Raw genomic sequence first — 13498 nt, 5'->3', positions numbered from 1 at the left:
TTAGCCATTCTCACTTCCATAATTCTTCGACAACGTAAGTTGAGTCCTTGGCAAGAAAGACCCCTGAGATTCCAGGAGACCAGGCAGGTTCAGGCAGATGTCCAAAGTGAGACCTACCTCAGCTGCTGACCTGCTTTCATTCTTGACCAAAACAATAGAGAGGGCCACGCCACTCTCAGAAATGGCCCGGTGGAAGAGGTTCTTGGCCAGAGGAGATAAAACCTGTGAGGGGAGTGGAGAGGAGGAGAGTTTATGCTCACAGGAAGGGGTCAATGACACATCTGTTCTTCCAGAGCTACCTCCATTCACAGCTCTGCCCTGGCACATTCCTCTGGGGACAACTCAAGGACTTCAGGAGCATGTAAGAGGACTCAGTGGACATAATAGCTCCTCATCTACCCTGCGCTGTTTCCCTAGACTGACCCAGGGGCCTGGCTTCCACAAGACAAGCTTAGGGGGGTGGATCAGGAACACAGGGTGAGGGCTGGAATAGGAAGCGTATGATACATCTTTATTATCAACAACCAAAAGTACTCTGAAGAACACCTTGGCATATCCCCAACAAACTTTAAATACACATTTCTTAGTTAGCATTTCCATAACTCAGAATTTATCTTAAGCTAATTGATCAAAAAAAAAAAAATTTGATCAAGGAAGCATAAAAAGTTGTATGAGGATATTTTTACCCAACATTGGAAATAACCCAAGTGTCCAATATTATGACATTGGTTAAGTAAGTTAATTTGCATTATTACCATGAATGACTATGCAAACACAAAAATGTTATTGTGGAAGAATATTTAATGCTGTTTTTGTGTGCCGTCAAGTTGATTCTGACTCATAGTGATCCTATAGAACAGAATAGAATTGCCCCACAGGGTTTCCAAGGCTGTGATCTTTACCAAAGCAGATGACCACATCTTTCTCCCACAGCACGGCTGGCGGGTTCGAACCACTGACCTTTCAGTTAGCAGCCAAGTGCTTAGCCACTGTGTCACCAGGGCTCCTTAAGAATAACATTATGGTGGAATATTTAATGCTTAGGGAGGTACTGATATTGACATGTTAAGGAAGTTTTTTGACAGACACCAGTACCAGTTGCCACCAAGTCAGTTCTGACTCATGGAGATCCCATGTGTGTCAGAGCAGAACTGCCCTCTGTAGGGTTTTCAGTGGTTGATTTTTCAAAAGTAGATCACCAGGCCTGTCTTCTGAGGTAACTCTGAGTGGACTCACTCAAACTGCCAACCTTTCAGATAGCAATCAAGCACGTTACCTGTTTGTGTACTCCAGGGACTCTTTTAGATAGATAGGCAGATGGATAGATAGATAGACAGACAGACAGATTGATCGACTGATTAAATGAATCATGGAGAAAATACTAGAAAAATATATGTCAAAATGTTAATGTTGAGTATCCCTGGGTAGTGCAACTGTGGATGTCTTTTTTCTTCTTTGGGCTTACTTATACTTTTCCTTTTTCTCCACTTTAAAAATATAAAGATTTCCCTCACTGTATTCAACTGTGAAGCCAATGCACATTTTAAAAACATGGTGATAGCACTGACCCTCTGCTCAACTGTCAGGCAGCTGGAAGGTTTCTCACAGCTGCCAGCACCTTCTGATCTGGTTTTCCACCTTAGCTTCTCTCAGTGTCTCCCCAGCCGTATTCCCACACCAGTAGACACCTTGTGTCTTAGGGTGGGCTCTCTAGAGAAGCAAAACCAGTAAAGTGTATAAATATATATTACAGACAGATTTATATCAAGGAAATGCCTCACACCATGTAGAGACTGGAATGTCCCAAGTCCATGTGCCAAGATAGAGGCTTCTCCTGATTCACATAGCCACAGGGACTGGAAAATCCAAGATCAGCATTTCAGAGAGCAGGGCTCCTGCTCACAGTCTGCGAAGATCGATGAATCCCAAGATCGGCAGGCAAGACCACAGGTAAGCTGCTAGCTCAAGTCCCCAGAATAGGAGGTCACATGAACAGGAGCCAGTGGCAGGACCCAGCATGACCAAAAAGCCCCCAAGCCTTGCCAGGATGTCCACTTATATTTGATGCAGGCCACAGGCTCAAGGAAACTCCCTTTCAACTGATTGGTTACTCACAGCAGATCCTATCATGGGGGTGACCACCTATCATATCTCAACAGGGAAGTGATCACAACATTATGCAAGTCCCAAAACATTGAGAATCATGGCCCAGCCAAGTTGACACACAATCTTAACATCACATTCAACCCCTTGTCACCATGACACCTGTACACATCTCCTTAAACCATACATAATCTGCGAATAAAGACAATTATAAAGTCATATTTGCACCTAAGATAATACAATGAACACACATACACCCAAAAATGCACTAGCCCTGTTTACATCTTATATTTTATAAGTGAAGAAGACAAAAATATTTGATGCACATATACAAAGCAGAAATACTCATAACAATTACAGTCCTCATTTCCGCAACTGGGCATGTGGCTGTAACTGATATTTAGAACTACCTTCTTCCATCACCCATTCCGTATTCCCCTGGCCTCAGCAAGCACCCTAGCTGGTTGTGCTTCCTTGCCTGGTGGGGTGACCCAAACCTTCATTCCTGAATGGTCTGGGCTATTAGTAGTCATGTCAGAATTCGGTTGCTGTAGTTTTCCATTGACTTTAAAATCACAGGACATGGTAGTACCGACAGACACCCTAAGGGATCTCCTGCATTCCAGACATACTCTTCTTTACCTCCATTACCTAATATCCACCCAATTTCCTCTTGGCAATCAAGATCAATTACACCAGCCAGTATGGTAACTTCTTTGCCTGTTGGACCAGAGTCATAAGGAGATCAAAGTGGCCAAGTGGCATTCTTAGCTTCCAGTTCAATGGAATCAATGACGTGTCTCTAGGTGGGAGCATTCCTTCTTTTGGAACTAAGACCACTAGACGAGCAGAGAGCAAGGCCGGGGAACAGGAAGCAAAAATCTTGTGAATGGGTCACTAGGGTAATAGCGAGTGGTGTCATTCCCATTTCTACCCCTTGATTCCTGGACCTATGAATCTGACTATGGGAGAAACAGCACCATATAGTGGATGCTGGTTTAGACCATATACAGCCTCCTGGAGAACGCTGGCCCAATCTTGCAAGGTATTGCCACCTAGCTGGAACCATAACTTCGTCTTTAGAAGGCCAATCCATCATTCTATCAAGTCAGCTGCTTCAAGATGATGGGGAACATAGTAGGACCACTGAAATCCATGAGCACAGACCCACTGTCACACTTCATTTGCTGTGAAGTGAGTCTCTTAATCCAAGGCAATGCTGTGTGGGATACCATGACAGTGGACAAGGCATTTTGAAGTCCATGGCTTGTAGTTTTGGCAGAAGCATTGTGTGCAGGGAAGGCAAATCCATATCCAGAGTAAGTGTCTATTTTAGTAAGAACAAAACACTACACTTTCTATAACTGAAGTTGTCTAATGTAATCAACGGCCACTAGGTTCCTGGATGATCACCTCAAGGGATGGCACTATCTGCCACTGACACTTTAAGCACCATTGGATCAGGTGGGTCATATGGTCCAAGTGGCAGAGCAGCTTGCACAGCAGGCTGAACTTGTCGTAGAGCCTTCTGTTGTTCTGGACCCCACTCAAAACTAGCAATTTTTTGAGTCACTTGATATATAGGCCAGAGTAGCACACTCAAATTAGGAATATGTTGCCTCTGAAATCCAAAGAGATCCACTAGATGTTGCGCCTCCTTTTTAGTTGTGGGAGAAGCCAGCTGCAATAACTTATCCTTCACTTTAGAAGGAATACCTCGACGTGCTTCACACCACTGGACCCCTAGAAACTTCACTGAGGTGGGAAGTGCCTGAATCTTTGTGGTATTAATTTCCCACAATCTAGCAAGCAAATGTTTTACCAGTAAGCCCAGAGTCTTTGACACTTCTTCCTTAATAGGTTGAATCAGCATACTGTCATCAATGTAAAGGACCAGTGTGATGTCTTGTGGAAGGGAAAGGCAATCAAGGTCCCTTCAGGCTAAATTATGACATAAGGCTGGAGAGGCAATGCAACCCTGAGGTAGACAACTGAAGGTGTATTGCTGGCTTTGCCAGCTGAAGGCCAACTGCTTCTAATGGTCCTTCAAAGCAAGTATGGAGAAAAAGGCATTAGCCAGATCAATAGCTGCATACCAGGTACCAGGAGATGCATTAATTTGCTCAAGCCATGAGAAAATTAATCTGGAGCAGCAGCTGCAATTGGAGTCACCACCTGGTGAGGTTTTCAATAATCCACTGTCATTCTCCAAGATCCATCTGTTTTTTGCACAGGCCAAATAAGCTAGCTGAATGGGGATGTGGTAGGAATCACCAGCTTGGCATCCTTCAAGTCCTTCGTGGTGGCAGTAATCTCTGCAATCCCTCCAGGGATGCAGTATTGCTTTCAGTTTACTGTTTTCCTAGGTAAGGGCAGTTCTAATGGCTTCCACTTGGCTTTTCTCACCATAATAGCCCTTACTCCATTTGTCAGGGATTCAATGTGGGGGTTCAGCCAGTTGCTGAGTATATCTATTCCAATTGTGCATTCTGGAACTTGGGAAATCACTATGGGATGGGTTCAGGGACACACTGAACCTACTGTGAGATGGATGTGAGCCAAGACTCCATTAACAACCTGACTTCCACATGCCCCCACACCGACTGGTGGGCCACAGTGATGTTTTGGGTTTCCTGGAATTAGTGCCAATATCCAGTAATCCCCGAAAAGTCTGAATATTTTCTTTTCCCCAATGAACAGTCACTCTTGTAAAAGGTCATAGATCCCTTTGGAAGGCTGGGAGAGAGATTGAGAGTATAAATTTTTGGCAGTGTATTGGAGTCCTTCCTCAAGGGGACCTGGCCTCCCCTTCATTCAAGGGGTTGTGGGTCTTTAAACTCACACATGTCTGGGAATTGATTGAGGGACCCTGACTCTCTTTCGGGTGATTCAAGTTAGACTGGTGTTCACCCAACCTAGAATTCATCTGTTTATACAGATCAAATAAATATTTAGTAGATTTCCTATCTATTTCACTCCTAGGAACACCATGACTAAGTAGTCAACATGATAAGTCCATATAAGTCAGACTACTCTGACTGAATTCATTGTCCATTAGTATACCAAGACAGGTGTGGTACTTCAAGCTGATTTATTGTAGGCCACCACGTAATCCATGCTTCAACAACCCAGCCAAATAAACTATTAGATACTTTCCTAACTTCTTGAGTTGAAATATTGTGCTTAGTGGACCCAAATCAATAAACTCAGCCTGATCCATCTTCACGTTCCTTCCACAATTATACTACACCCTTGTTACCTATTCCCACACGTATTACCCAGGTTTCTGTTTGTACATATTAGAAAAGTCCAGCAGTTCTTTTGGAGTGTAGCGTACCTCCTCCTGTGTCACACTTCTTACTTCACCTTTTAAGGCTCACTGGGACTTAAGTCTAGTATGTGTCTAGAATCCAAAATTGGTAGTGGGAAGTGTTTTGAGGACATTCAGAATCATTTTGTAAAGCATGTGCCCCAGGCAATGACTCAGATAAGGGCTCTTCAGAGGCAGCTAAGCTAATATCATTAGATCGGGCTAATGGTTTTACTGGGCAAGGCGGTTTAGCAGACAGACTTGTAGTAATCTCTTCAGAAAAGAGTGACAGGGCTGGTTGTCAGGAGTGATTTGACAGAATTTAACGGCTTGATGTCTCCAGCTTCCTGATTATCTGCAGATATGTACCCATCCCAAGTTTCAGGATCCCAATTCTTCCCAATCACTGCCCTCACTTTAACTTTAGACACTTCTCGAGGTTGGCAGTTGAGCTGGTGTTGTAATTCAGCCATTCTTACAATAAGACTGTGGGTTTGGTTTTCATCAATATCAGCTCTGTTACTACAAGAAATAAGAGTTTCTTTCAAAACACAAGTGAAAACTTTCAGGTCATTTATGCAGCACTTGAGCTGTGGATCTGATGCCCTGAGAGCATCTCTTTCACCAGTATTCCTAGTGAAAGTAGGACCAACCAACTAGCTTCCTTGTACTTCTCATTCTGACTAAATTGTAGAAAGGTGTCACACACACAATCACTCAGAGCCTCATCTTTCACTGATATCTGATCTATTTGGATTGTGTATTTGGATTGGCACCTTATGCCGTGGATTAGTAGTGCCCTCTTTACTGCTGGAAACAGAGTCATCAACATCTTTACAACTAACCAGACTTGAGAATCAATTTAGAAAACTCTTCCTTTCAATTTTGTTTCCCTAGACTCACTCTCAGTACCAAATGTCTCAGGCTGGGTTCTCTAGAGAAACAAAACCAGTAAAGTGTATAAATATATATACAGAGATTTATGTCAAGGAAATGGCTCATGAGGTTGTAGAGGCTGGAGTGTCCCAAGTCCATGTGCCAAGATAGAGGCTTCTCCTAATTCATGTAGCCACAGGGGTTAGAGAATCCAAGATCGGCGGGTAAGAGGACAGGGCTCTTGCACCCTGGCTGTGAAGATGGATGAATCCCAAGATCAGCAGGCAAAACCACAGGTAAACTACTAGCTCATGTCCCAAGAACCAGAGGTCAGACGAACAGGAGCCAGCTACAGGATCCAGCATGAGCAAAAAGCACCCAAGCCTTGCCAGAATGTCCACTTATATTCGATGCAGGACACAGCTCAAGGAAGCTCCCTTTCAGCTGATAGGCTACTCACAACAGATTCCAGCATGGAGGTGATCATGTATCAAATCTCAATAGGGAAGTGATCACAACATTATTCAACCACCAAAACAGTGAAAATCATAGCTCAGCCAAGTTGACACACAATCTTAACCATCACACCTTGTATCTCCAGATTCTGTCTATGTCTCACAACCCTGGCCCATCCTACCCTGTTCCCTCTTCACATTCCTCGTCTCTCTTGCCCACCTCCCCCAGGTTTCCTCCCCCAGCACACTTCCATCCCTCAGACCAGAGACAACTGTCCACCCTTTCTGGCACGGTAAAGCCATCAGACCATCTCAGAGGAGGTTCCACCCTTTCTAGCTCTGCTTCCCCTTGATGTGTATGTGGATCTGTTTCAAGCCAAACAGTGAAACTCTGCCTTACTCGTGTCCTCGCCTCCTCTTATGCATAATTTATACTCACCACCGCTTCCCAAGAAAAGTGAGGCAAGCCTTAACATTACAATGGTTAGGAAAGAGAGAAAGAGCTCGACCAGGCTAGACAAAGAGAATGCCATGGCTATAGGCTTCATCTGGAGATTTACTCATATGGTCCCAGTGTGCAAAGCTGAGCTTTAAGCTCCCTCGAGGCCGAGGAGAGTTTGCTTATTAGCTCTTTACCCTATGATGCTTGGCAGTGAGTAGGGTTAGCTCTGAATCCAGGCCTTAATAAAAGGTGGCCTTGACTCAACTGGCTGGTTTCCAAGGGACTCATGAGCATCACGGCTGGGTGTCAGGCCTGGTGCTGGGGTCACTTACAAGAACAGAGACACTTGCACCTCCTGCAGACTCTCCAAAGATGGTCACTGAGCCTGGGTTCCCTCCAAAGTTGGCAATGTTCTCCTGGACCCAGTGCAGTGCAGCCACCTGGTCCAAGAGACCCCAGTTCCCCGGGCTGTGCTCATCCCCGGTGCTGTGAGTGAGAGAAGAGGGTGGGGGTGGGGACAGAGATGTCACAGCAAAGCCTCTCAGGACTGTAGATGGGGTGGGAGGTTCCAGCTGGGCCTTCCAGTATAAGACTGGGCTTCCACATCCCTGACACAGGGGTCTTTAACTACCTTCCCCTTCTGTCACATTGTTCCGTTTGGGGCTCTACATTCATTCATTTGGCAAGCATTTATTTGTCAACCCTTAACTGCTGTGCTGCAGGTTAACTGTCATAATAGAGGAATGTACAAAGTACTGAGATGAATATTTAAGAGGAGGTAATATTTGGGGTGGCTCTTATAGGATGAACAGGAACTTGGTAGGTATAGTAGGTGCTCTAGGCAGAGAGGACAGCATAGGTGGCTCCAAGGAATGAGAAGGTGAAGGGAAGAGGAACTTGAATGTCTCACTAAGGAGCTTAGCAAAGGTCTCCTTGGAGGCTGACCTCGTCGGAGCTAGGTCCTAGCACCCTTATTTGAGGGCCAGTGTGCAGACGGGCGAATCCAATCTCTTACCTGAAGAATCCCCAGATCCCCAGGCGATACTGAATGGTCACCACCACCACATCTTCATGGGCAGACAAGGCTAGCCCATCGTACATTGATGCCGCGCCCATCATCAGACCACCTCCATGGATCCATACCATTACCTGGACAGGAGGAAGCAACCATGTTGGTTATAGGAAGCAGAACTAGAAGGAACCTCTAGAGGTTGTTTGCTTTGGCCATCAACCTCTTGGTCACAAACAAAGGAGGCCATTGCTCAAAGCCCGCAGTCCCCAGCAAGGCTGGAGCCTTATCTCCCATTCTCCCAATGAAGCTGAAGCCACCACCCCACTCAGTGTATCCTGGCTGCCCCCACTGTCCTCGTTAGCACATCAAGTCTCACCTGAACTCCAAGGCTCCTCATGCTTTCAGTGGGAGCAGCACAGGCCAAGGGTGTCATGTTTTCCCCAACACTTTCATTGTCCTCATGCCTGGACCTCACAACCAGCTCAGCAAACACTGCATGGAGCAGCTTTTGTATTTCAGCTTTGCCTGACCTAGCTCTTCTGTGAGGAATGGAACTTCTCCCCCAGAGCAAATGATTATCCCAAGAGTAGCACATGTCCCTGATGATATCTCTTCCTAACATGCCTTGCCTCCTTCCCTCTGCATCCTCTGAATCCCCAAACCCCAGCAACCCTCCAAAGCCCAGCCCAAAATCAGCCTCTTTCAAGCTGAGACCCTGCCATGTGCCAGGGACTGTGCTAAGAATTGAGGATGAAAGTGGACATAACCATTCACAGCTCATGCTTCTTGAATTAAAAGAATTCACATAATTGGGGAGAAGTGGGAGTGGCTAAAATAATACTAATGTCAATAAAAAGAAGACACACTTTTATAACACACACTATGTGCCAGGTACTGTTCTAAGCATTTCAAATCATTTCATGTTCATTAAACCACCCATGAGGTGGGGCCAAGATGCCTGAATAGCCAGGTGATTCCAGCTATCCCGCTTACAACAAAGACCTAAAAATCAAGTGAAACAATTGTTTTTATGACAAGCTAGGAGCCCTGAACTTCAATGGCAAAGTTAGAAAATGGACTGAGTAGCATGAGGAGAAAGAGATGGTTCAGAAGTGGAGAAGACTTCCTGGAGTTGAATCACTGGAATCCCTCAGGCACAACTCACAGGAGAGGATGTGGTGGGCTGGTGGTAGCTTTCAGCCGCAGCTTCCTCAGGGAGAAGCAGCCAGCTGCACAGCCTACTAACACCTCTAGAACCAGAGAAGAACAGCACTCTTGGCAAAAGCTAAGTATTTGCGTATATTTAACCACGCCCCCGGAGCCCAAGCCAGCTTCAGGGCTGCTGATTTCCCTAGGCCTGAGACAGGCCCATTTGAGCACCCCAAGCCATGCTCCTGGGCTTGGAGAAGGAATACATTCACACCAGGGGAAAAGATAATTTGCCAGCTCCACTAACATGGGGAGATCAGGACAAAAGCGGCTCCTGTCCAGGCATAAACACTTCATGGACTTTGAATAACTTTCCGCCCTGCATGGACCTCTGTGGGCCTATTTCAGGAGAATAGGCCCTTCCTGGCAGACTGCAACTGCTTAAGCTGTGTGGTGGAGAGGTGCATGTTTGATATTTGACACTGCTTTGCCTATTAAGCAGGCTCCTCCTATACCCACATCAGGGGCCTAAGGACTGGTGGCTCCACTCAGGTCACCCAGCCATCTACAACAGAGGTCCAAGAATAACCGGTACTTCCCAGTCCTTACAACCAAAAGCCTTGTGTGCCCATGGTCTGTCTGCAGAACCCACCCACCTGTATGATCTAGGGAATGTGCTTTCCTCAGAGACACTCAGGGGAAAATTCTCAACCCCCTGCCCTGTTCAGAGCATGATCCCCTGCTGCAACCAGATACTGGTACCTACACCAAACACACCTGCCTCTCTAAGGCTGTAGGTCAGAAAGTGTAACACGCATTGATAACCAGCTACCTGGACACCTGAGCTGAATCCACACAAGTGAGTGGACTCATAAGCTTATATACCTGGTAACAGCTCTAGCCATCTGGTGACAGGACATCAGAGCTTCAAAGGTGAAAATAATCAAGCTGGATCACTCAAGCAACCCATTTGGGCACATCAAAACAAAAGAAAACAAAGCAAGAAACTATGAAACATTGAGCAGACATAAAATAAACTAATAATAATAACTTACAGATGGCTCAGAGACAACAGTCAATACCAAATCACATAAAGAAACAGACCATGATTGCTTCAACTAACTCTCAAAACAGAGAATCAAAGGATCTTCTGGATGAAGGTGGCTTCCTGGAATTACTGGATGCAGAATTCAAAAGATTAATATACAGAACTCTTCAAGACATTAGGAGGGAGATCAGGCAATATGCAGAACAAGCCAAGGAACATACAGATAAAAGAGTTGAAGAAATTAAAAAGGTTATTCGAGAACATGAAAAATTTAATAAGCTGCAAGAATCCATAGAGAGACAGCAATCAGAAATTCAGAAGATTAATGATAAAATTACAGAATTAGACAACTCAATAGGAAGTCAGAGGAGCAGAATCAAGCAAGTGGAAGGCAGAATTGGTGACCTTGAAGATAAAGCACTTGGCACCAATATATTTGAAGAAAATTCTGATAAAATAATTTTTTTTAAATGAAGGAAACATAGGAATCATGAGGGACTCTATCAAGAGAAATAACCTACGAGTGATTGGAATGCCAGAACAGGGAAGGATAACAGAAAATACAGAGAGAATTGTTGAATAATTGTTGTCAGTAAACTTCCCTGATATCGTGAAAGATGAAAAGATATCAATCCAAGATGCTTATCAAACTCCATATAAGGTAGATGTTAAAAGAAAGTCACCAAGGCATATTATAGTCAAATTTGCCAAAACCAAAGATAAAGGGAATTTCAAGAGCAGCTAGTGATAAATGAAAAATCACCTACAAAGGACAGTCGATAGGAATAAGCTCAGACTACTCAGCAGAAGCACTGAGGGAAAAAAATTGCCAGCCAAGAATCATATATCCAGCAAAACTGTCTCTCAAATATGAAGGTGAAATTAGGACATTTCCAGATAAACAGAAGTTTAGAGAATTTGTAAAAAGAAAATCAAACCTACAAGAAATACTAAAAGGAGTTCTTTGGTTAGAAAATCAATAATATCAGTATCATTCCAAGGCTAGAACACTGGACAGAGCAATCAGATGTTAACCCAGAAAAGGAAATCACAAAAACAAATCAAGACAAAAAAAAAAAAAACGCTCAAGACAGGGAAACAGTGATGTCATTATGTAAAAAAGGACAACATTAAAATAACAAAGAGGGACTAAGAAATGTAGTCATAGGTCTTTCATATGGAGAGGAAGACAAGGCAATATAAGGAAATAAAAGATAGGTTTGAACTTAGAAAAATAGGGGTAAATGTTAAGGTAACCACAAAGGAGACTAACTATCCTACTCATCAAAATAAAATACAAGAAAAAAATAGAGACTTGGCAGGGAAAAAAAAGCAACAATGAAGAAGAGGAAAGGGCAGTATAAAAACTGCACACCACAAAAAATAAAGTGGGAAACAGAATCTGTCAACAACACACAAAAAAGACATCAAAATGACAGAACTAAACTCATACCTATACATAATTATTCTGAATGTTAATGGACTAAACGCACCAATAAAGAGACACAGAGTGGCAGAATGGATTAAAAAAACATGATCCGTCTATATGTTGCCTACAAGAGATACACCTTAGGCTTAGAGACACAAACAAACTAAAACTCAAAGGATGGAAAAAAATATATCAAGCAAACAATAACCAAAAAAGAGCAGGAGTGACAATATTAATTTCTGACAAAATAGTCTTTAAAGTTAAATCCACCACAAAGGATAAGACAGAACACTATATAATGATTAAAGGGACAATATACCAGGAGGATATAACCATATTAAATACGTACGCTCCCAATGACAGGGCTGCAAGATACATAAAACAAACTCTATCAGCACTGAAAAGTGAGATAGATAGCTCCACAATTTTAGTAGGAGACTTCAACACACCACTTTTGGTGAAGGACAGGACACCCAGAAAGAAGCTCAATAAAGACACAGAAGAACTAAATACTACAAGCAATCAACACGAACTTATAGACATATACAGAACACTCCTCCCAACAGCAGCCAAGTATACTTTGTTTCCTAGTGCACATGGAGCATTTCACTAGAATACACCATATATGAGGTCATAAACAAGCCTTAGCAGAATCCAAAACATTGAAATATTACAAAGCATCTTCTCTGACCATAAGGCCATAAAAGTAGAAAACAATAACAGAAAAAGCAGGGGAAAAAAAAATCAAACCCTTGAAAACTGAACAATACCCTGCTCAGAAAGACTAGGTTATAGAAGACGTTAAGGATGGAATAAAGAAATTCATAGAATCCAATGAGAATGAAAATACTTCCTGTCAGAACCTTTGGGACACAGCGAAAGCAGTGCTCAGAGGTCAATTTATATCAATAAATGCACATGTACAAAAAGAAAAAATGGCCCAAATCAAAGAATTATCCCAACAACTTGAACAGATAGAAAGAGATCATCAAAAGAAACCTTCAGGCACAAGAAGAAAGCAAACAATAAAAAATTAGAGCAGAACTAAATGAAATAAAAAACAGAAAAACAACTGAAAGTGTTAACAAGACCAAAAGCTGGTTCTCTGAAAAAATTAACAAAATTGGTAAACCATTGGCCAAACTGACAAAAGAGAAACAGAAGAGGAAGCAAGTAAACAAAACAAGAAATGAGATGGGCGATATTACAACAGACTCAAGTGAAATGAAAAGAATCATATCAGATTACAAGGAAAAATTGTACTCTAACAAATTGGAAAACCAAGATGAAACGAATGAATTCCTAGAAACACACTACCTACCTAAACTAACACAAACAGAGGTAGATCAGCTAAATAGACTCATAACAAAAGAAGAGATTGAAAAGGTAATCAAAAAACTCCCAACAAAAAAAAGCCTTGACCTGGATGGTTTCACTGCAGAGTTCTACCAAACTTTCAGGGAAGAATTAACACCATTACTACTAAAGGTATTTCAGAACATAGAAAAGGATAGAATACTCCCAAACTCATTCTATGAAGCCAGGATAACCCTGACACCAAAACCAGGTAAAGACATCACAAAAAAAGAAAATTGTAGACCTATACCCATCATGAACTTAGATGCAAAAATCCTCAACAAAATTCTAGCCAATAGAATTCAACAACTTATCACC

At 43.0% G+C, this 13498-nt stretch overlaps 1 protein-coding gene across 1 annotated transcript in view; it reads right to left on the bottom strand.

The window, feature by feature from the left end:
* LOC135228340 (putative inactive carboxylesterase 4) overlaps positions 1-13498 on the bottom strand; it is a 28768-nt gene continuing 15270 nt past the window's right edge. The window contains exons 4-6 of the mRNA XM_064273513.1: positions 8202-8335; positions 7519-7672; positions 1-222 (exon numbers count right to left, since the gene is read on the bottom strand). Coding sequence (XP_064129583.1) covers positions 1-222; positions 7519-7672; positions 8202-8335 — 510 coding nt within the window. The remainder of the gene's footprint in view (positions 223-7518; positions 7673-8201; positions 8336-13498) is intronic.

Source organism: Loxodonta africana, chromosome 21 (assembly GCF_030014295.1).
Source record: "Loxodonta africana isolate mLoxAfr1 chromosome 21, mLoxAfr1.hap2, whole genome shotgun sequence".
NCBI lineage: Eukaryota > Metazoa > Chordata > Mammalia > Proboscidea > Elephantidae > Loxodonta > Loxodonta africana.
This window is presented reverse-complemented; position numbering and strand designations above follow the sequence as displayed.